Source organism: Meleagris gallopavo, chromosome 2 (genome assembly GCF_000146605.3).
Source record: "Meleagris gallopavo isolate NT-WF06-2002-E0010 breed Aviagen turkey brand Nicholas breeding stock chromosome 2, Turkey_5.1, whole genome shotgun sequence".
NCBI lineage: Eukaryota > Metazoa > Chordata > Aves > Galliformes > Phasianidae > Meleagris > Meleagris gallopavo.
The window spans coordinates 25,606,434-25,629,342 of NC_015012.2; the positions used below are offsets into that span (position 1 = coordinate 25,606,434).

General features: G+C 39.5%; 1 protein-coding gene across 2 annotated transcripts in view; it reads left to right on the forward strand.

Moving 5' to 3' along the window:
• Positions 1-22,909, forward strand: part of EPAS1 (endothelial PAS domain protein 1) — a 66,216-nt gene that overhangs the window by 15,156 nt on the left and 28,151 nt on the right. Inside the window, exons 1-2 of one of the 2 annotated variants that reach the window (XM_010706779.3) lie at positions 11,677-11,798; positions 16,215-16,405. In XM_010706779.3, the coding sequence (XP_010705081.1) occupies positions 11,761-11,798; positions 16,215-16,405 (229 nt within the window). In that variant the 5' untranslated portion in view covers positions 11,677-11,760. Of the gene's footprint in view, positions 1-11,676; positions 11,799-16,214; positions 16,406-22,909 lie in introns of those variants that run through there. The other variant, XM_019612719.2, reaches the window with a different exon arrangement.

Genomic DNA, 22,909 nt, shown 5'->3' on the forward strand with positions numbered 1-22,909 from the left:
CAGTTTGTCTACAGGGAAGAGGCTGCATGTGCTCTGTGCTTCTAGGTCTGCTGAGTTATGTTGTAGTCAGAAGTGGAAGCATGCTTGAAAATTTGCTATTTTAGGGAGCTTAGGTAAGCAGTCAGACCAGAGGTAAAACACGTGAGACCTGAGCTCTGTGGGCTGACAGCAGTTTGTTCAGGCCGGAGGTGGGAAAGACGTTGCCAAAGGCTTTCAGTAAATGAAATTGTTGCTGGAAGGGAGAAATGTCCTGCTTAGGGAGCGTAGACCTTTCTGAGAAGGACTGAGGGTGATCTTGGATGCACAAGTGCAATCATGAAGCATACTGAGCCATCCAGAATGGTTTGTGTGGCTGAGGAAGGAGCAAGTTGGTTCAGCAGCATAAGAGGGCTGGAAATACTTGCACAGATAGAAAATAGATGTCAATGTGAAGTTCTATCTGTGCAGTTGTAGTCTTGCTTCTTTGAAGGTACTACAGAGTAGAAGGAGATACTTTTATCCTTTCTAAAAGTTTTACGCGGTAACGTTTCTTCTTTACAATATCCTTGTGGGGATGACAAGTGGATCTTTTAGGTCATTTCTGGTCTAACTCTTGGTAGACAAGGCTGACAAAGCTACTGATCAGGCCGGAGCCTTTCATCATAAACATTATTCATGGAGTTCAACAAAATTTATCTTTGTCCTTCTGACCGTTCTCAAAGCTTAGTTAATTGGGATGATCTCTGCTTGCATAACTGGGACTTAACAGAGTCCAGATATTCCTGTATTTCAGCCACACTTGCACCTTTTACCCTCTGTGAAGCAAGACACTTGGGGTGAAAAGTTCTTCCACTTTGCCTTTTATCTAATTCTGTGTCTGCACTTTAAAATATTTTCCATGCTCTTGAAGTCTTTCTGCGCCCATGGGATTTTTTTGGGTTGTCTCCTTTCCCCTTCCTCTCCCAAAGTCTGCTGACTGTACTCCCAAATCTTTCTCCCATTTTCTGAATTGTGTTATCTACTTCCTCCAGAGATGGTTTGATAAAAATCTGGTTTCCAGTTCTCTCCATGCTCAGACCTCTTTGTGGCACAGAACATCATTTAATGAATCTTTGTTAATGATCCTTCTTGCTTTACTTAAAATTTTATCAGTTTCTAATACTCCTCAATATTTCTATTTTTTTTTCCTATGCGTATTTTTGAGACAGTGGAAATACTATATTATAAGCTAGCAAGACATTCAATATTTCTTGACCTATGAAATTCCATGACATTTTCATTGTTGTTTTTAAGTAACAGATTTGTAGAAATAGCTACTTTTTCCATGCAACCCCCCTGTTTTGTTTGAAGTTCCCCAGTTTGTTGTTTCTACTGACTTAAAAAAAACAAAAACAAAACAACAACAACAACAAACACAAAAAACTTGGTCTTCATCTCCTTGGCTACAAAGTAACAGGACTTATGGAGAAACTTGGATAGTCCTTTCCTTGCCAAACAGTGGCTGTCTTCTTCTAGCAGCTGATTTGATACAAGAGTTGCATGTTGTAGGCAAATCTGAAAGCAAAGTATTTTCTGTTTATTGTCACTGACACAACACAAGAAAACAGAAAGCAAAACTCATTTTGCAGAGATGTATTATAATCTTTTACTACAGACATCAGGATAACTCTATTTTCAGTTACTTTAGTGAGTTGAGAATCAGTCCCAAAGACAGCCGCAATTCCCCCTGTAGGGGATCACATAAGGGAGAAACTTTGATTTTGTAGCATCACATGTTTGTCCTTCATCCAAGATTCCGCTGAGTCCCTGTTGGGTCTTCATCTTCACAGAACCACGAGGACCATTGTTTGGATCAAGTTTCATGTGTGTTTGTTTTGTTTTTGCTGCTCCTTGGCATGTTTGGGTTCCCTGTTTGCTTGTGGGATGACTCTCAGTATTGGATTGGACCTTGAATTGGAGTCCAGTGGTTTACAGGCTTGGGACATCTCCCTTCCTATGCTGAGGATGATTTCCCCAGTTGTTTGGTTGCTGGGTTTTTGTTTGTTTGTTGTTGTTGTTGTTTTTAATGCTAAAATGAGGAAGTGAGGAGTTTAATACTTCAAGGTGATTATTTAAGTAGCTGTAGCTCCCAAAATACATGAGAAAGGCATGTATGGAGGTTGACTGTCTAGAATTGTTCTAAGTCTACCCTAAGTCAGAGGACATGCTCCACAGCAATTCAGCCCTTTTAGGGCAGCAGGCTTTACGGGTGCTCTAGCCGCTCATATTTCTGCAGAAATATTCCTGCCATCATGTGTGATGGTGCATGGTGTAATTCCAAAAGCACCTACATAAGTTTGCTGTCACTTCTCCATTTGTAATGGAAAAGGAGAAATTGCAATCATCAGAATAAGTGCAAACACTGCATTTCTTGGGAACGTGTTATTTTTTTTTTTTTCCTCTCCAAACCCTGCAGCTTATCTTGCTTGTTTCTCTGTCTTTCCTCTCCCCTCTGGCCTGATTCCAATTTGTAATTCTGCGTTCTTTTCTGCTCAGCCTGAGGTTTTCTGATTTTTAAATGCTTGTTTTGAATTTGCATGATGTTTCTGCACAGAATATTTTGGTGACGCAAGACATGCTGGTTAGAAGATTTTTTTTGAGAATATAAAACAGGCTGAAAGTCAAGTGGTATCCACTTGGCACACCTATATGCCCAGAATAACTTCAGACCTATAAAAATAGACAGCGGGAAGTTAATTCTTATGGAGGAAAAATAAAACCTGTGCAAATATTTTGATGGTGAAGGTGACTGACCAGTAGAACAACCTACTAAATATTAGAATGGGTTGAGTCTCCATCCCTGAAAGTTCTATAGATTGTCCAGGTTGTTCTTTTAAAGAAATGCTCAGATTCAAATTGTTTTAATTCAAGTGAATCCTTTAACCTCTAATCTACAGGTTAGACAGGTTGTTGTTATTCATTCTTTCTGGACTGATGAGGTTTGACACTGTCATTCATCCTTTTTCCAAGCTCTTAGTAAGTCAGAGCTTCAGAGAAACATGTCTTCATTCAAGATTTTAATAAAACATGCTACAATCATAATGTATAAACTCTCCATCTACAGAGGCACAGGCTGACACTCTACTTCTGCTCTGATTTGAAGTTTTGTTGAAAATATAATAGGTCAATGGCTTTCCTGCTTCTTGTCACACTGTGGGCAAGTTTTTTTGCTGGGCATTCAGAAACGCTTTTTCCAGCTTAGTGAAAGCTAAGGAGCATATTCTGAGCTGTCATAAACATTTAATGGTACATAATAAAGCTTTATATAATGTCGTTCATAAAGATCACCTATTTAATTCTCAGGTAGAGGATCTCTCTGCCATTGAATGTTCACCAATGTGAATTTGCTGTGTTAATGACTATTCTGTAACAGTCCTTGGAGATTTCTATTTTTATTTTTTTAATGTTTTCAAGTTTTCTTTGAATGACTAATGGGAAAACCCCCAGAAATTGGTGGAAGTCTATTGCATGTTTGAGGAAATAACAATAAGAATAGAGGGGAAAAGTTGATAATTGGTAGTTGATCTGTACAATGGTGAATAAGATGAAGAAAAATGGGAGTAAAATGACCTACATAAGATGTATTTTTTTGAGGTTTATTTCATAAATAACACTATTGACTATTCACAATTGACTAAAAACAGTGTTAAGTCAAATTTAAACCATGCTTCTACAATATAGATGAACATTGTGCTGTGCCCTGCTCTTTAAAAGTAATTACTGATGTTTTTGCCATACGCATTGCATTATTAAGCTTTCTTAGTTTTAAATGCACTTCACACTGACTGTTCCAGTAAAAGATTTAAGTATTTATTCATGTTCTGTGTTGTGTATGGAGGAACTTTCTATTATTATTTTTCCTATGGAGGAATATAAATCCTTTTATAACTACTCTTTGCCATGGCAGCATGTTCTGTACAAATGTAGCTAACCACACTGGCGTGCAAATACAACTCAAAAGGATATGTAATGTAAGCACTTTTGCCTTTTGGATTCAGGATGAACAATACAGGTACATCCTGCTTGCTCTATGCCTGTCTCACCATTCTTTTGCACTAGCATTTGGACTAGGCTTGTGGTACAAATGTTAACTCATCTTTTGCCTGCATACCATACCAACTGTCTTTTCTAATGACAAAATCATTATTTTGGGCAGTGAGTGCAGTTTATTTTTTTCCTTTCCTTTTTTTTCTTCTCCTTTCTGCCTCTCCCAAAAAGCAGGCAATTTTGGAACAACCATTCAGGTTGATGAAGTAATTTAATTTAGAAAAGGACAAGAAGAAAAAGTTGTGTTTTTCAAGAACTGCTCTTAAGGAGGCACAAGGTATGTTTCTAAAATTGCACTGGGAGTTGATGAGACTCAGCTCAAAAAGGATGAGCTCACCTTTGCCCTCATCTTGGGAAGGAAGTACCATCAGTTTTATATAATGCTTTTGACCCCCTTATGCATGTACTGGTACATTTGCATGCATTTCAGCATGTGAATTTTGGACTATCTGGTGAGAAATTTGGCTGCAATACAGTTAGAATGAAAACAATGAAATACGGAGGTACCACACCGTGATGCAAAGTGGAGCATTTGCTAAACCCATGGAGTTATGGTGTTTTGCCTTAGCAGGGAGGGTGGTTATTCTTTTTGTGTTTGTTTTATTGCTCTGCTGATGCTAACACAACTGAAATGTGAAATTCTGATGTATGTCCAAGATATGGCTATTCATAGCGTGTCTTCTAGGGAATAAAAGGGATTTTAATAGTAAGATGATGACAGTAAAATGTACTGAATTAAAGAGAAGATCTTATTTTGTCAAATAACTATTTTTTTTTCATTTATTTATTTTTTTTTTTACTACATACTATTGTCATTACTGTAACTTATTACTGTTCCTAGAGTCCCACCCCCTGCCCTTCTGGGGAGATGGGATGGTGATGGAGATGGGAATCACAATCACAATATATGCAACGTGCCTTCTTTGGTTATCTTCAAGAAAGATAAAAGCTCCATCGGGAATAATGGCAAAATATTGATTTTGTTACTTCATAATTTTGAAAAGAAGAAAACAGAGAGAAATCTGGTATTACATGCTTCCCAGTTTTGCTGCTTCCTATTCATCGTCACCCTCTATACTTGTCTAGAGCAGCCATTCTCTGATTCTCTAGGTACATAGGAATTTAAAGAGTCGGTAGGCAGCAGTAAGAAAAAAAAACACAGATAAAGCAAGGAATGCTGAAAAAGAATGACTGTGTCCGGTTATTCTTGGTTTGTAATAGAAAATGTAGACAGCCCTTATTGCTATCAGTTCCCTTTGCAAGTTTTTGTGTAGTAAGCAATTAATTATTTAGGGCTATGGATCAGATGTGCTGGCGGCCATTTCCTGACAGAACCAAGCCTTAATTTTTAGAATACTTGAAATTCTGTAGTTGAGTGTGGAGAGGCCTGTTTCCTCAACTGTTTCCTCTTCAAGAACCACAGTTTCAGTGTCCCTCTTGTTTCTGCCAGATCATGAGAGGCAGGTCAGCCATGAGAGTACTCATCACAGTGACACAGGCAGTCAAGGAAAAGGCTTTACTATGAAATTATGAGGATTGTTTTCAGATAAGTAACATCTCAGTGACTTGTGATACTTTGTGATCAGTGGTTTCTTTATTCTTCCTACCACAGTTGTTTGAAAGAGCCTGGCTCAGGCAGTTACTGATGGGTGGTAATCAGGTGTGTGTACAAGAGTGGGCAGTCAGGGCATCAATTCCTCTGATGTACAAGACCTCCAGTTTCTGATTTTAGCTGTAAATCAAGCTACTGATTTTCTGTTTTATCAGTTTAAATGAGTAACAGACCTCGATATTAAGAGATCAGAATCACACCATGTAAAGTTATCACTTGCATCTCAGTTTACCTGATGTCTTAATTAAGAGGAGATGGACAGTTGAAGTGGTACTGTGTAAAATAACAGCCACCTGAAAGAAAAGCTGGAACTGAGAATGACCTGTGTCCCAGGATGCATGTGCAGACAAAACTTGCATACCACAGTGCAAAAAATGCAGCCTGGCTCTCAGGATTTACACTGGATAGTTGTTTCAGGAAGTTGAGGAAACTGTGTGACATGGAATAATCAAAATTTAGGAATGTCTGTATTGTTGTTCCTAAGAATTATTGTTCCCTACCTGCTAGAGAAGTGGCTGTTTAATCTGTCTTTCTGGGTCTCTGGACATCCATCTTATTGTTCATGACTTCAAGTCACCACAAGTCAGGAGATGGAGAGACCATTAAATTGCATCATAACTGAGCACATATTAAAATGGATCAAGGTTCAAAAAGTAAAGAAGAGTCAACATCATTTCATAAAGATTTTATTACAAGAGCTGTTTTCTTAGCTTTATTAGCAGCAGTGTTTAAAGGATTTGACACTTTGAAAAGACAAGACATGGCTTCTTATCAGACAGCGTTGCAAAGTAATTTAGATGATTGCTTTGGACATTCTTTAAAAGAGAAAAATATTTTGTTTTGAGCTGTTGTGTATTGTCTTTCAAGCATGCAGTGCAAAGACTGAATGCTTGAAGCAAAGCAATGTGATCATCAGTCTGGCTGAATTTTCTTTAAAGATGCTCTGCTGCCTGAATTTCGAGTTCAGATCTCTGTGCAAGGCATCAACACAGAGCAGCCCAAAACCTTACGAGAAGGAGGGACATCATTTTGCATTCCCAAGGCTGGGAGGAGGTTTGCCTGCTCTATCTGTGCTTTACTTGTAACCTCACCGTCTCTGGTAGAGACAAACCTTGGTGGAAGCCTGGGCTCTACCCTTGAATTATGTACTGATTTCAGAGCCCCGTTTCATTATGGATCTATTTCATTGCTCCTTTTCTGTCTTGCAGCTGTTCTATCCTAAACATTTTATTAGTTCTAACTTTAGCTGGAGAAATTAGCAAACAACGAAACAAAAAGCACAACTGGAATGCATTGTGGAAAGCCATTCACTTCTGTAACACTTTTTTAAAGTATTCACTTTATGATCCCTATGAATACTTGTTGTCATTTATTTACCAACTTATACCATTTGAAATGTTGATGGCTTTACTCTGAAAGTAAAGTTGCCTAATTTACTCTGCTTATTTAGAGAAACTGGATGCACACGAGACTGTTGCTAGAGCAAGGTTACAATGGATGCTTGCAGAACTCTTACACAACTGTTCTTAGCATTCCGGCTCAGCAGTCTTTTTTCAGGGACTGGAGAACCTACAGCATTTTTAAGAGTGGTCTGTTTATTTTCCCTGTGTTGTTTTATGTACTGAAATATTGTAGTGAAAATAGCTGGGTGGGGTGTAATGAATGTTTTCAAAGACCTTCCTTTGAAAGAAGCTTTTTTTCCAGTCCTTGGTGGTTACCACCCATTTTCCTGTTCTGTGCGCGCCTCTCTCATTGTTCCTATCCACAAAGGCCCCTTCTGCAAACCTATCAGCATATGTGCCAGTGCGATGAGATAAAATGGCACAGGATATAAGGCTGAGCCTGCTGATATGCCAGAGATTTTAACCACAGGCTCTGTAAATTTCAGCATGTATTGCCTGCATCGTAACATAGTATTGGATTGTAAAATTCAGTGTTTGTCAACAAGTTTCAGTGTGACTCTTTCAGCTGTTTATAGTTGAGGGTGTTTGCTGAAGTGCTACCAAGGTAGGTATGTTTGCTAGTGATATTATCATCATGTGATGGCAATGGTTGTCCCTTAGATTTGAAATAAAGCTTGATTGAAAATTGGTCCCTGTTTAACCACAGTTGCACCATCTTGATAAATAATTCTCATTGTGGTTGGGTATGGAATGGGATGTGGTCAGTGTCCCAGCTGAAAAATGGAGCTGGTTTGGGATTTAACTTCTGGGTCTCTGAGTTGCACTTCGTTCACCTTTAGCTTTAACCCACTGGTAAGGAGATAAAGCACATCCTTTGGTATGTGTTTTTTTAGAGTAGGTAAATAGTTGGGCTATCTGAAAACAGATCTCAGCAATACCTGCTGAGCTTCTGAGCAACAATACTTATGGACCTTTAGATTAGCTGTCAAAATTGACTGATTACTACAAGTAATTCCACAAGATAAGAATCTGTAATCTCTCAGAACACAAATCACTGATAGAGATCTCGGGTTGTGCATTGTCATAACCTTATCCCCACAGTCGGTGTGCAATTGCAGTTCTAACTGTGCAGGTACTCTTGAATATGAGAGCAGAAACCGTGAAGTAAAGCAGAGTTGTACATTTTTCACTACAAAAATGGCCGTTTGCAAGCATGTTCAATTTCAGCCAATGTAGAAACAGTCTTTTCTGTTGTGTTGTTCAGTGGTTCTGTTTTTCTTTTAGTCTACAAGTTATCTCTGAAGCTTACTATGTCTTGGCTGGTATCAAAGAGTTGCTTGCCACAGGGAAGGAATCCATGATCCCATATCTTGACAGAGCAGAGAGGTGCGAAACCAGTCTCAGGAGGGGATATTAAGTTTAGAAGTCTTTGTGCTCCACCGGTTGTAGTTTGATCATGTGCTGGGAATTTTGTTTCTCTCGCAATTTCCTTAGTATTTGAGAAGACTGAGGAAATGATTCTCTCATCTGCTTGAGTGTGCTCTGCAGCTTTACAGGACAGTCCAGAGGCATCCTGCCACTTTCTGGGGCCAACAACAGTCCTTGCTGAGTGCAGGGGCTTGGAGGTATAAGAAATGCTTCTCCATCATACTGCACTCTTCTAGCCTTAATGCAAGGAATGTGTTGAAAAATCAAAAAGGCAATGCCTATATCTGTTCTACCTGCTTGTCAAACAGCAGCCTGACATCTTTTCTGCATGTCATAGGCCTTATGAGGTTCCCAGTGGCTAAGCCTGGCCTAAGAGTATCTGCGTTCGGCACATCCTTTGAGGTGCCAGGTTCATGTTGGAATGGTGAATGACGAATGGGCTGTGCTCTCAACATCATAAAATAATCCTTGGCCAGATTAATGGTTGATGAAATCCTAATACTTATCTCTCCAGTTCAAGGTACTCATAAAATGAGAGAAAACGGTAGGACGTAAATCCTGTGGACATTGTTTTGCTTACTATGATTAAATTTATCAGACTCTGATGACATATTGTAAACCTAAATGCTTTACAAAAATATGAAGGATCCAGCAGCCTCAGTAAGGTTCTCAACGTCAAACTCCATAAGTACTTTTTTTTTTAGCTGCTGTGATAACCAGAATTCATGTTGGTACTAAAAAACAGAGGCGCAAAGTTTATCTTAACAACTGTATTGAATGTAAATGATATAAATGTTTTTAAAATGTATGAATGTAATGCTTTTTATCTTAGGGTAATTTTTTTTTAAATGAATCCCAGGAAGTTTCATTTAAAAAAGAAATTACACATCTAGAAATGTATAATTATCAGGATTATAGACTGCTGATACCATCAGAGCTTCAGACATTAAGGAAGTTGGTGTTGCATGTGGTTTTAAAGTTCATATGGGACTTCACAGAATCACAGCATGGTTGAGGTTTGCAGGGTTCTCTAGATCCATCTGGTCCAAACCCAGCTCCAGTGGGACTCTACAGAGCACGCTGCCCAGGCAGTTTCTGCAGATCTCCCAGCATGGAGGCTCCACAAATCCTCTGAGGAGCCCAAGCCAGTGCTCTGGCACCCACATAGTAAAGAAGTGCATCCTGGTGTTTAGATGGAATTTCATTTTCCAGTTTGTGCCTATTGCCTCTTGTCCTGTCACTGGACATCACTGAAAAGAGCTTGGCTCTGTCTTTCTTATACCCATCTAAAGATCTGATGTATTTCCTATTCAAGAAAGCATTTTCACAACTATGTTACTGTAAGCCATAGTGACAGTAGAGTGATGTAGACTTAGTGAATCATCAGTATTTTCAGCTTAAAAATACTAGAAGTCCAGTGTTCTCTTAGGCTTCATCTCTTGCTACACTACTCAGACTAGCCAAGTCCCACAATATCGTGCTAAACATGCTTTTATCATGCTAACATTGTTCTTAACGTGAGCCTTTTTCTGATCCAAGTCTTTTGTATTTTCTGACTCATTAAATCTAGATTCAGCTTTTAAACTTGGAGGAAAGAATCACATCGCATGTTGATATAGCAGTAGGTGCCTATATTTATTAATCTAGCAGCAGCGATTTGTTGTTTAGTGGGTATGTGCAGAAAATATGAAAAATCCCCCCAGTCAAACCAAGGAGTCAGTGGTAAGTCAAAGCAGATTTAAAGGAAGGGTGGAAGGTATTTCATTTCCTTATTTTTGTAATAGCTCTCTCTGTTAGTAACTTTTCTTGTTACCTTCGAACTCTCATTTCCTCTATTAATGAATTCCTTGTTTTGGTGGAGTTCATTTTGCCTGAGTACTGGGTACCATCTTCCAATGTGCAACAATGCCACTTTAGCACTTTACAGCCATGAACACTACACATATTTTCAAAACTTTTTTTTTTTTCCATCTCAGTTGAGGAATAACTATGTTATTCCCCTTCCCACTGGTGTGCCAAACTTGCTCATCTGGTGCTTTTTCAGATTTTAGAAACAAGTAGTTTCACTGGAACGTGTTCATGTATAAGGAGGGATCTGCATGGCACTGTGTTTGGATTTCATTGACAGCTTGCATATTTGTGCCTGGTTTCCTGTGAATAAATTGCTGAGTGAATAAATTGCTGTTTGTAGTATCTTTATTTACTGATGGTCACTCTTATTGCTTTAATGGAGGGGATTTTCAAAAAGCACAGGGTGCTATCCAGATTAAACTGCTTGTTGGGTAGAATGGTTACAAAGCGAGCGAATTACTTTTAAAGGAATTTTAAGGCTAAATAAGCATGACTGCTGGCTACTTGGTGCCCACACAGGCACATCTCTGAGATGTCAGATGGTATGGTTCCGAGATAGCTATGGAGCAAAACTTCTTTTTAGATATGGTGGTGGCTTAAATCATCTAGGAATTTGCTAAGCAAAAGGTAAAGCAAAATGTAAACACACTGCAAAAAGTGGATTTGCTGGTTTGAAATAAATCTTTGTTGTTATCTAAGATAGTACTGCACATTACAATATTTTTACAAATTGGAATTTTTTTATGCTAAACATCCACCCCGCTTTTTAATTTGCTTTGTGTGTACTGTAAAATATTTTCTCTTTTCATTCCTAGAATGTATTTTTCTTGCTCTATAAGTTAGTATTTGAGGCTTAACTCTAAACCATTTTAAATGAGAGTTTACTGCAGAAATTTCATATGACAGCTTAATTAACTCTGGATTCTTGACCTTTAAAGTGCTGGAACTAGAAACATTTAATAACAGCCGGTGGATATAAAGTAATATGCTTGCTGTTTTACTAGTTTGCATGGAAGGCAGTCTGAAGCAAAGTCCAAGGGTCACCAAAATAGGGAAGGAAACTGAAGGAAGTCAGTCTGAGCTATGTATTTCAAAAGGTTTTATGTCTGTGTCACACAGTGTGTAGGTATGAGTGAAGACTACCAGACTGCAAATAAGGCGTTCTCATGCGAGGAGCAGGCTGTGATTTCACTAAAATCTCCTATGTTCTGGCACCTACAAGGTAGAAAGGTAATTCAGCGCACTTACTGTGCTGCCTAGTCTTACATGAGCAAAGTATTGATCCATGTGGACTTGAGAGCAGTGAAACACTGAGCTGGAAGTTGCTATCTCAGCCTGGGACACAGTGCAATCCAGCCTGCAAGTTGCAAGGAGGTTGCCACCCTCCTAGACATCAGGAGCATGGCTGAGGCTGAACACCCGGCACCATCGTCAGCTGAGTAAGTTGCAAGGGCTTCCATGGGTAACTGAAGACTGGGCTTGCTCCCACCTGCAGAGGTTTGGAGCTGCCAGGGATGACAGGTCCCCAAGATGACGTGACAGTTTTACAAAGTTGTTTGGGCAGGGGCGGTTATATGAGGCATCAGGTTTTTCCAAGCCTGAAGTTTCCAGCACGGCAGCTGGAGAGGCTGCTGGAAGCCAGATTATGATCTGAACCTTCAAGAGCAAGCAAGACCTTCATCTGCCGGCATTCCCATTGATTTCAGTACTGCTGTGTTGCAAGGATGCCGGGGTGAGCAAGGGGATGGGAATCTGACCCCTGTCATCTGCACCAGGCACTCCTGCTCCCAGTTGAGTTCTCCCCACTGGTGAGGCGGCATGTGAGGCAGGTATGAGTGTAGCCTTTGGGCTGGCTCGTTATCTGGGTTGGTAGAAGAAAACAGAGAGCTTCAGCTTGTGACATGCTGAGAGCTCCACCTGAAACTGCCAGCATTGCTAGTGCTGCAGGCAGCAGCTCATAACTTCTGTTTTCAAAAGGCAAACTGAAGCTGCTGGGAGTAAGTGGACTGAGTCCTAACCAGAAACCCCAGGCCTGCTTCTGAGCTCTATCACCTTGTTTCCAGTGGAGACCTGAGCTTTCCCATTCCTTTCTTGTTGTTTTGAGAGGAACAGTTTGTGATCATGCAGTGATTACTGAGTGTGTGTGTATTTGTGGAGCAGGGCCAGATCCTGGCAGGTCCTGGGACTCCCAAAAGTACAAAGCATTATGGAGGCTTCCCTGCAGGACCTCCCAGCCTTGTAAGTGAGCATGGATGGGTTGATCTGAAGTGGCTTTTTCCTCTCATTACCCCCTGCATTTTCAAAAATCAGACGTGGGCTTGGGTGAGGAAGGTTTCTGCCTTTGCTTGCTCCACTTTCTCCGAGCAGTGACGCACACATTTGCTCGTTTTTGCCACATAAGTGGGCGGTTTATATGCTGGGAGGGAATGATTCATAAATTAGCTGCAGCCTATGCCTTTATTGCTCTAATGATGTGTGAGCAGGATTCCATGTAAACCTTTCTGCCTGGCCTTCAGACAAAGTTGTTGAGGAGTTATATTTTCACTTTCTGGCTGCGGGTAGCCAAGTCTTGCCCAGAGAGAAAAGCTTTCCCAGTGAATAAAATGGAGGACAGCTGCAGGGAGATGAGATGGCCTACTACCTGCAAAGGAAAACCATGAACATAGTGCATTCTGCAGGGCTGTATCACTTGGCTGAAGGTTCTGGAGGTTTTTGTGCGACCAAGATGAATGAGTACTAGATGACAGTCTTTTAAGCAGGTAAAGACTCTGCTTGGGGGAAATGATGTGAGGCATGAGGCCAGGGGGTTGTTTTGTGCCTCCGTGTAATTGTACTTACCTGACGACAACAACCACCCAACTTGAGGGTATGCTGAGCTAAGGAAGAAGAGGAGGAAAATTGAGGTGCAGGAAACCACACAGGGAAATGCTTAACAAGCAAATTGTTTATTTATTCAAAATGATTATGTGTGAGCAAGAACTCTTTTGAAAGCAGTCAAACAGGCCAACTCTTCCTCTCATTTTCCAAGTCAAGAGGACTCTGGGGTGGCGTGCATTGAGCTATGTCTCATTGCAGACAAGCAGGGAACTACTTACTCTTGGAAGCAGTCTAAGGGAAGGTATCTGCAGCACAGAAAAAAATCATTCTCAGCTCATAGCATTACTTGTTAGAAATCTTGGGCAACCTGTGATTACGAAACAAGCTTGTCTTATTAGCCACAATTGATAATTATATTTACAGATGTTAGCAAAACTAAATATTTTTCTTTGTGGCTGGAGTGGCATCCTGAAAGACCCTACCCTCTCTTATACAACCCATTTTTTTCCCTGCATGAATTGCGACATGGCTTTGGCTTTAGTTCCCATAATCTATTTACATAGATTTACATGAGACAGGATTGGGTCATGTTTTGCCCACGTTGGTTCTAATGTGAAAATCACGGGGTTTAGATTTAGAGCAGAACTTAAGTGTTCATGGTTCAAGTTAGATTTTCCAAGCTGCAATTGGAAATTCTCATGAATATTGCTGCATAGTTTATGGTTTGGATTGGTTTTCCTTTGTTTCTAACCTTTTATCTCAGTGGTTTAATTAGAAACAGAATTTTTTCCCAGATTGGAATCTGCACAGATGCATTTTTCTCAAGAGAGCAAGTTACCTGTAAAAGAAACATCAGATTGAGTAATTCACCTGGCTTTCCCATTCCAACGTGACATAGGGCATTTTTTTGTTATACTTTCAAGGACACCTGTGTGTAAAGGGACTTTTTTTAATGTGCGTATAATCTGACTCTTACTTGGCAAAGAGAAAAATAAGGATCTAGTGTTACCTTGTGAATATCTGATACTTTAGATTCAGACTTGGACGGGTTGGTGCTCGCTCCTGTAATGCCACTGAAGTTGTTATCCAGCTGAATTCTGCTGTTACCTAACTAAAAGTGTGTTGGTCTCATCTTGTACATATCTCCTGTAACAGATACCATGTCAGAAAATATTCACCTCAGGCAAAAGAATTGTGAAAGAGGTTTGCCAAAGGCTGAACATGGATCTTAAGATACCATAAGCATTTATGAGGCCCTGTTCTCTGTTAGCACACCCAGTAATGAACACCTGCCATCCCACCTATCTGATCCCCAAGTTTATGCCCAGCATCAAGTATTTTGAACCGTAGGAGTGCTACTGGTGTGCTCTGAGCAGTTTTCTGCTTTGAAAGATGATGTTAAACACCCAGCCGTGGGTGGACCCCAACACACACCTTACTGTAACTTTGCTCTTAGCACTTAACACATACACTGGCTATTTTACGTATAATTTTCTAAGCCACCTGTGGTTTCCATGCTAGAAACTTTGCAGTCACTCAGGATCTTCTAGAAATGGTCACCTTCTCTAAAATACATTACTGTATATTAAAATTCTTTTTCTATTTTGTGCAGTTTTATTTCATACCAACCATGATTTGGACAGCTTATAGGATTAAGCGATGTGGTTAATATTTGTCACATCATTTGTTTTCCTCATCTTCTTAATGTGAAAGAGTGTAGTTAGTGAAATGTCCGTGGTTCTGATGGGGAGTTTTTTAAGCTTTAAAGACTCATTACTTTACACTAGCATTGGAAATGGCAAGTTGAAATGTTTGTAAGGCTTGGCAAGAAGAGACCCACCACTGGTGATTCTAGAGGTGAATGTGTGTCAGCACAAATGGTGTGGTCAATCTTTTCCACAACTTGTGCTCATCTGAGCTGTGCAATTTGCACTGATACTCCATTATAGAAGTGTGAAAGAAAAATATATCTATTCTGTATGGAAGTAATTATGGTGTGAAACCTCAACTCGTGCAAGTGAAAGAAACTTGTAATATCAGCAGAGCTTCATTAGGTTGAAACAATTGGTAGTTTTTGAGTATTTTTTTTTTCCCAATAACATTGGGTTCTTCATGCTCTGAAAGAAAAGAATTGTATTTTCTGAAACACAAGTCAGTGAAGTTTTCTTTTAAACATTTGTATCCCGAATCCATAATAAATGTAGCCTTTGTGTTTCTCATGTTAAATTTAGCATTGTGTCCCTTGGTGGCTTAGTTTTGTATACTTGCTTCATAAAATGTCTTCCCCTTTGTTATTTCCTGCTCTTCTGTTCTCTGTGGTGTTTAAGGGAGGTTGTCTTTATTCGTCTTGTTGTTTCACTCAAGAAGGTGTCTGTTCTCATGGACAATGGAGAGACGTTGTTTTCATTAAAATAGCTTTTACTAAGGCAAGCTTTCTTGCATGCAGCAGTATTTTCTTTCCCATTTTATATTCTTTATGGTCAAGGAAAGTTGGTTTTTCAGAGTAGTGTTAAGAGCTGAGACAGCTGTACATACATAGTTGGATACCCTATTATTACCTTTATTTTAATGCAGGGAATGACAATTGCAATTCATTTTAACCATGACACAAACACATGTGCTCTGCAATTTCTCCAGTGTTAGAATGAATTGCCAACTCGTTCTGAAGTGTTTTTCTAGTGAATTATTGTAGATTGAACAAAATAAATTTAGATATCACACAATTTTTAACATGTACTGAATCTCAGGAATAATAGTTTGCTATTTCATTTTTAATCTCAGCTAAAACAGATCTTGAACTTGTTACGTTCAACAAGGACTCAACAAGGTCTGAAGGGTGATTTTCCAGTTGCAACAGTCCCCCTCCTAACTCCCACTTTAAATGAGCAAATGAATATATTAATATTTGGTCAATGAAGTTTAAACCAGTTGACAGAATGGATTCATTGATGACAAGGCTAACTCGTATAAATGCCTTTCTGAAGTTGTAAATTGCATTTCAAAAAATGCTTTTTTCCTTTCTCTCCTCTACCTGATAGGAGCAGTTCTGAGCGGAGAAAGGAGAAATCGAGAGATGCAGCAAGATGCAGGAGAAGCAAAGAGACGGAAGTATTCTATGAACTGGCTCATGAACTGCCCCTGCCCCACAATGTCAGTTCCCACCTGGACAAGGCATCCATAATGCGCCTGGCAATCAGTTTCTTACGCACTCACAAGCTTCTGTCTTCAGGTAATGTCTGGCTAAAAGAAGTTGTTGATGCTAGTTGATAGTGGCTTGGTAAGAATGTGCATGATCCATGCAAGGTCCTAAAAGGAGAACAGGACACAGTTGCTTGTATTGTGAGAATATTGTGAGATTTACAGTTTTTGTTTTGTTTTGTTTCCCCAAAAAGGATTGTCTATATTTGAACTGAGATGGAAAATCTGAGTGACGGTAGTCATATAAGGTTTCCATTATCCAACTAACAACTGATGCATTTTTGCATCCATAAGAGCTAATTCCTAAGAACTCTAAGAACAATTGAATGTGGTCTATAAAAGTTAGTTACAATATTTTGAGCTTTTAGGAGTTTAATCAGAACTCAGACATATACCTTAAGCTTCCATGCTGAAACAAGCACATCTGAATATAGCATGGCAAGCACTGCATTCAGAAGGTAGCTGGGAAGTTCCAAAGGTCCAATACTTTGTTCTAAAGGCCTGATTGTTCTAAACACTGGTAATGAGTAGTAGGTTGTCTATATATGGCAGACTGAGGGAGCTAAAGTAAACAACTTTTAAATCATTGATATGAATGGATTCTATTTAACCTGTATTGCTTTTTTTGGACTAATCTGAAATATTAAACCAGCATTACATTTTTAGCCTGTTAAAACTGATAAAATGAACAATATTATTATTTTGCATAATCACATTGATAGAGATTTGTTGTTTGAATAGCATGTAGAATCAAATAACTGTTGTGTCTTGGGAAACTTCTACACTGACTTTATGTGTCAAGAATATGCTAAAAGAAATGTTGAACTATTTGTGAAAAGCAAAGCCAAAATTTTGTCTTCTACTTCATTCATGGCAAAACTCCCAATAAGGTCACAATTGCCCTCCCTCTCTTTAGAAAAATTGAGTCATACCATAACAACTGCTCTAAAAAATGCCATTAGGAAGTATCTCATTCCCTGGAAAAGTATGTTGTTGGTTTGTTGTTCTTAGTCTGAAGGATACAACAGATTCAGTTCTATGTCTGTATGCCCCATATTATTTGTAGCTATTCTGGACTCTACTACGACTATTTTATGAACTATGGGCTTTTTACCTTAACTTATAGAATTGGATTTTAGTGTTTACTTCTGTAAAAAGGAAAGTTTATTTGCTAAATAGCATTTGGAAATAATCTTTGATATCTCCATGTAATTAATGCTTGAAGTGCATTAAATAGGTAAACATTCTTTAAAATGCTATACAGCAAGCCAAATTTTTAGTGGCTTTCTCATTAAAAACAAAAACAAAACAAAAAACCACAACCAGCTTCAGCTTTACAAATATTTACATCAGATGAGTTAGTGACTGGTACAGAACAGGAAAAGCAAACTTCTGCAGGACTGTAACAGATAATATAAATAATGCTTGTGTCTGTGGATGTTCAAACAAAGTAATTTGATGCTGTCATTGTGAGAAGAAAATATTGCTGATCTGAAAACCATTGAATTTAAAGTGAACTTTTCAAATACACTTTCACTTATTGACAAAGTTCTACAGACAAAATATTTGGTTCAGCACTTCTTTAGTGTTAAGGGTTAAGATTGTATTATTTGAGATTGATGACAACTCAATATATTGATGTAGTATTCATATATTTGCATACTTTGGTGTGTCTTCTGTGACACTGCTTGAAAACCAGTGTGATTTGTGTAGCTGATTTACATTTTCTTGAGGTATCACCATGACCAAGGAGATAGACAGGAATCTGGAAATGAAATGTTACAGTTGTGACAGACTGTGTTTTAACGATGTTCCAAATCTCTTCTATGTAAGTTGTTTTCTTAGCCTTTAGTCTGATCTGCTTCCCCCGTTAAAATACTGGTTTGGATTAAGTCATCTCATGCAGATTTGTCCATGGAAGTGTGGATCAGAGTTTCAAAATCTTTAAATGTTTCTTTTGAGTGATTGAGCTTAAGTTCGTCTAAAGGGACTGATTTTTTAGCAAAGTTGGATATTATTTTCTGACATGGGGAATACATGGAAATGAAAGAACTTGAGCTAGAAAACCACCGAGTACTTGTAATTTCTTGCTCATCTGCTACTTATATTCTTCTGGGTTTGGCTACTTCTTAAATCAAGCTAAACAAGAAAGCTGAAACTGTTTAGCCCCAAATATTGGAAAGAGAACACCTATCAGGCTTTGGAATACAGTGGTTATCAAAGAGAGGACTTTCTTTATCAGAATAATGATTTTGAAACTTTATTTCTTTTGATTACTGTGCAGTGTACACTTGCTGAGATTCCTGAAATTCACATAGGAAGAGTCCTATTCTAACCAAAGCAAATTTCTATCAGTTTGAGTACTGTTTCTTCCCCTCAGGAGACAAAGCGGGAAAATTGAATATAGGCATTTCTAAGCAGACTTTTGGCAGGTGAGAGTTTTTGAAAAGCTTCTGCCTTTCAGGCCTGTTGTACAATACTTACTTAATGCAGCTGATGTTGGAAAGGTGTTGTTTTTCTGACCTGTTCCTGTGAGAGCGGAATCAAAGTCTTTGTGGTCTGCTGAGCAATGTCAGTCTTCATAAAAATACAAATTTTCTCTATTAGGATGTCTAATTTAATTCAAAATGATTATTTTTTGACTCCCTTATGAAGAGATTTTGGCAAGAGCATGGAGTGAAATGGAAGTGGCTTATGAGATGCCTGTTGGTTTTCTTCTTTCCAAGCCCCAACCGAAACCGCCCCCATTTGAAGTCACATCTAGCAGACTGGAATTTAGCATTAGCTTTGCATTGCATTTGAGGAGCCTAACTCCAGTACTAGGTAGCACAGAGCTTCTTCTGTCATCTCTGACAGACTAACTGGGAACTGTGCGGTGGTAGAGAACTGGAGCATGCATGAGAGACAAACACCTACCCCAGCCTGCAGACCTCTTTGCTTTATGTTGTCTTCATGGAACAGTACTGATTATTTGGGCTAGACTCTTAGTGTAAACTGGAGTTAAGTGGGAATTTATGTTCTGTCATTAATTAGGAAGTTGAAATAACGTTTACTGTACTTATATATATATATAAGTATTTATATACACACACACAGAATGTCGCTAAAATAAGCCTGGGATACAGCTTGGTAAATACTTCAGAAGTCAGTAGAGAAAAACATACTACTTGATTAGCATTTTTGTTATTTGTTATTAATTATATCAAAAGCTCCTGGTGGAAGACATCATATTTAGTAATGCTGTTTGTGGGCATGGTACTCAAATGAGGACACATCTCGATACATGGCAGATTTACTGGGAACAGGGCAAGCGAGAGCTTTCGTGGGACTGCATCCTCATCTTTCTGCAAGCACACAGAATCATGGTATGGCTTGAGTTGAAAGGGACTTAAAACCCAACTGATTCCAGCCCCCTACTATGGGCAGGGATGTCTCCCACCAGCTCAGTCTGCCCTGAGTCTCATCCAACCTGGCCTTGACACTTCCAGGGATGGGGTATCCTCATGCTTCAGATGGATGGCTTCAGGCAGTGTGCCAGCCTCGGTCCCTTGGCACTGAATGCTTGATGCCTCGTTGTACTATTCCCTGACTTGGAACAGAGCTTTTCACTTGTGTAACTCTACTGTTTGGCTAGCTGTTCCTGCATAATGATTATTTAGCTGGCAGAAAGCTGAGACCTTGGGAGATCTATGCCTACGTTCTTCCAGCAGGTGAAAGGCAGAGCCTGGAGTCTGAGCATGCATTGGGCATGCATTGAGCTCGGCGCTACGTGCTGCTGGAAGGCCCAGCGTCTGGGCTGCGGGCGCGCTTCTCCTGCAGCCATGGCGGGGCCTCCGCCGGGCCCTTGCATCCTATCATAATAGGAAATAGCTGGTTGTATATCTCAGAGTTCAAAAGGGTAAAAAATACCAGGCTTTGCTTTATAAAAGTTGCTTCTTTACTTAGTAACGCGTTTCCCTTTGATTTTCACAGTAGGCAATTCTGTGTGGGAATGTTGGAGAGGAAGCCTTTAACATTTAGAAATGCAGGCTGTTAGTCTGACGGCCTGATTGAGATTAGTATCACAGGAAGCAAACTGAAACAATGGCTTTATAATACTGTTTCCATGTTGTGCACACAACAGTACGCGGTATAATTGGAATGTTAGTAGAAATATCATTTAATTATGACCTCTTAAATATTTTTCAAGCTGTCTTCTAATTCTGTTGGCATAATACATCTTGCCGTCGCTGCATTAATGTCATTGGGATAAATTTAGAATAGATCTTTGTTTAAGTAAAGGCTTTGATCCCAGAAAGTTGCTGCTAAAAATTGGCTGTTTGGTGGTTATCTGTATTGGAGCTTTTGGATTTAGGAGCTTATGTCTTTCAGCATAGTCAGAAAGACCAGTACCAGTATTTGTATCTTACTATTTCCTAGTACAGCTTGTGCTTTTCGGGTATGAATGGATGGAAAAAGAAAAATAATTGTCTTTTTCCACACAATAATAAATCTATCTCCCTTAGTATTGTGGTAGTTTTTAAGGCTTACTCAGTGTGTTGTTGTCTGAATATTAGAAAGAGAATCCACTTTAGGAAGCCTGTATGGGGTGCCAATAATTTTAAGTGTTTATTTGGACTGCACATGTGATAGAGGAGTTACTGCAACCAGGACACCTTGGCACCAATGTGCCAGGGCTGCTGACTTTTTAGTTAGGCTAATCAGGTGAGCACAGCTTTATCAGCTTGCTTCAATCCCATGCTAATTGTACAGTCACCCAGGTGTCTTTTCTGCAGAGAATCCAGCAAAGGAAGCTGGGTGGGAGTCGTTTCTTTGCAGAAAGAAGACAGAAGAGATGGGGAGGGAGCAGGGAAGCAGACGGGAAGTTGTTTGGGAGAAGGGAGGCCACAAGGAAGCCAGTGTGAAGTTGTTTCAAGGGAGGGAGACAACAGAGCAGGAAAGCCAGTGGGAAGCAGAAGGGAAAAAATAGCTTTTCTCTGTGCTTTTAAGGGAGAGCACAAACTGCGAGGAGAACTGATGTGGGCATTGTTTTTGAATGTCTGGACAAGCTGCATCTAATCTCAGACCATTGTGGCATAAAACAGTGCTTTAAAAATAGCTTGTCCACTTGTTTGCTTTCATTGAAAACTAGCTCTGTGCCAGCTGTGCTGGTAGGATTGAGTGGAGATGGGTACCGAGTGCCCTCAGCTGCCTGAAGTGACATCCTTTTTGGGGGGAAGGTGTGCTCAGAAAGCCTGGTCTGATGTGATGCTGCATCCCTCCACTCATCACCAATTGCAGCATGACTCAATGCACCTTCTCAGAGGAGAATCTGAGGGATTTGGCTAGGTACAAACTACAGTAAAATTACAGCATTAACATAAGTGTTTTCTTTATCAAAATTTCCTGTGCTCCTAAAGATAGGAGCCCTTCAGGAAGACTCAGGTTTAAGAGTAGCTTTTTTGTGATGTATCTAAACCGAAAGCATTTATTGGATATATTGAAAATAACCCTTTGAACAGGATGTACTCTTCCGTCAAGAAAGGGGGGAGGTGAGGGGAGGGGGAAATCTGTTGCTTTCCTCTAATGCAAAAAAGAAACTGGGAAGAGACAGGTCTGTTCCAAAGTTGCCCTCTCTGATGCAGGTTAAAACTGCTCTTACGTATTCCCTACCTTCTGATCTGGCATCAAGCAACTTTTACAATCCTCTGGAAAACTCGCAGCCTTGTGTCTGCTATGCACAACATCTGAGCAACTTTCTGGTACTTGTTGGATTCAGGATAAGAGACAAACCTTGACAAGTCTGCGGAGTTGGTGATGTGACCCCTTGTAGAAGCCCCTTTAAACATTTTGTACCTCTGAACTGACAAAAAAAAAAAATGCACCTTTGGTCAGAACAAAGCTGTTGAAAGGAGCAGAGGCTGTTTGCTAGGGGTCTGTTTGTACCTGAGCAGTAAGGAGAGCCTAAAGTTTGAGCCTTCAGATTCATTCCAAGAGATTGGACTGAAGGAAATGAGCAAGCATCTACGGAAAAAGTGTTCTTAAACTTGGGAACAGAGCACATCCTGACAGTGGGAATTAATCAAAGCTTGTTTACAGGCGCTATTTTTAGCATTAAAGGTTATCATAAACACTGCAATAAGCATTTGCCATTACAGTTCAAAGTTTCTTGTTGATGAACACATTCTACTACAGTTGGTGTGGATTTTTTTCAAAATAGAGCTGATTAAAAATGCTTTTCAAAATTTGATACAGACTGAGAAATAAACTGCAAAAATGCCATATCAAAAATTGATGCAGGCTGAGAAATACTGCCTTGAGGCAGTGTGAATGCATTGCATGGGGTTTGGGGACACTATTGCTGTGCTCCTGGGTGTGCTGTAGAAGCCCTAGGGATGCCATTTCACTTCTGTGTGGCTCTCTGACTTATTTCAAGATCTACACATCTCAGCAAGACAGGGATTCTCCCTCTCTTATAGGCTTTCCTAGTGGTGTATAAGAATAATCTTGGCTGAGATCCATAAATGGAACTATAATATGAACAGTTATATTACAA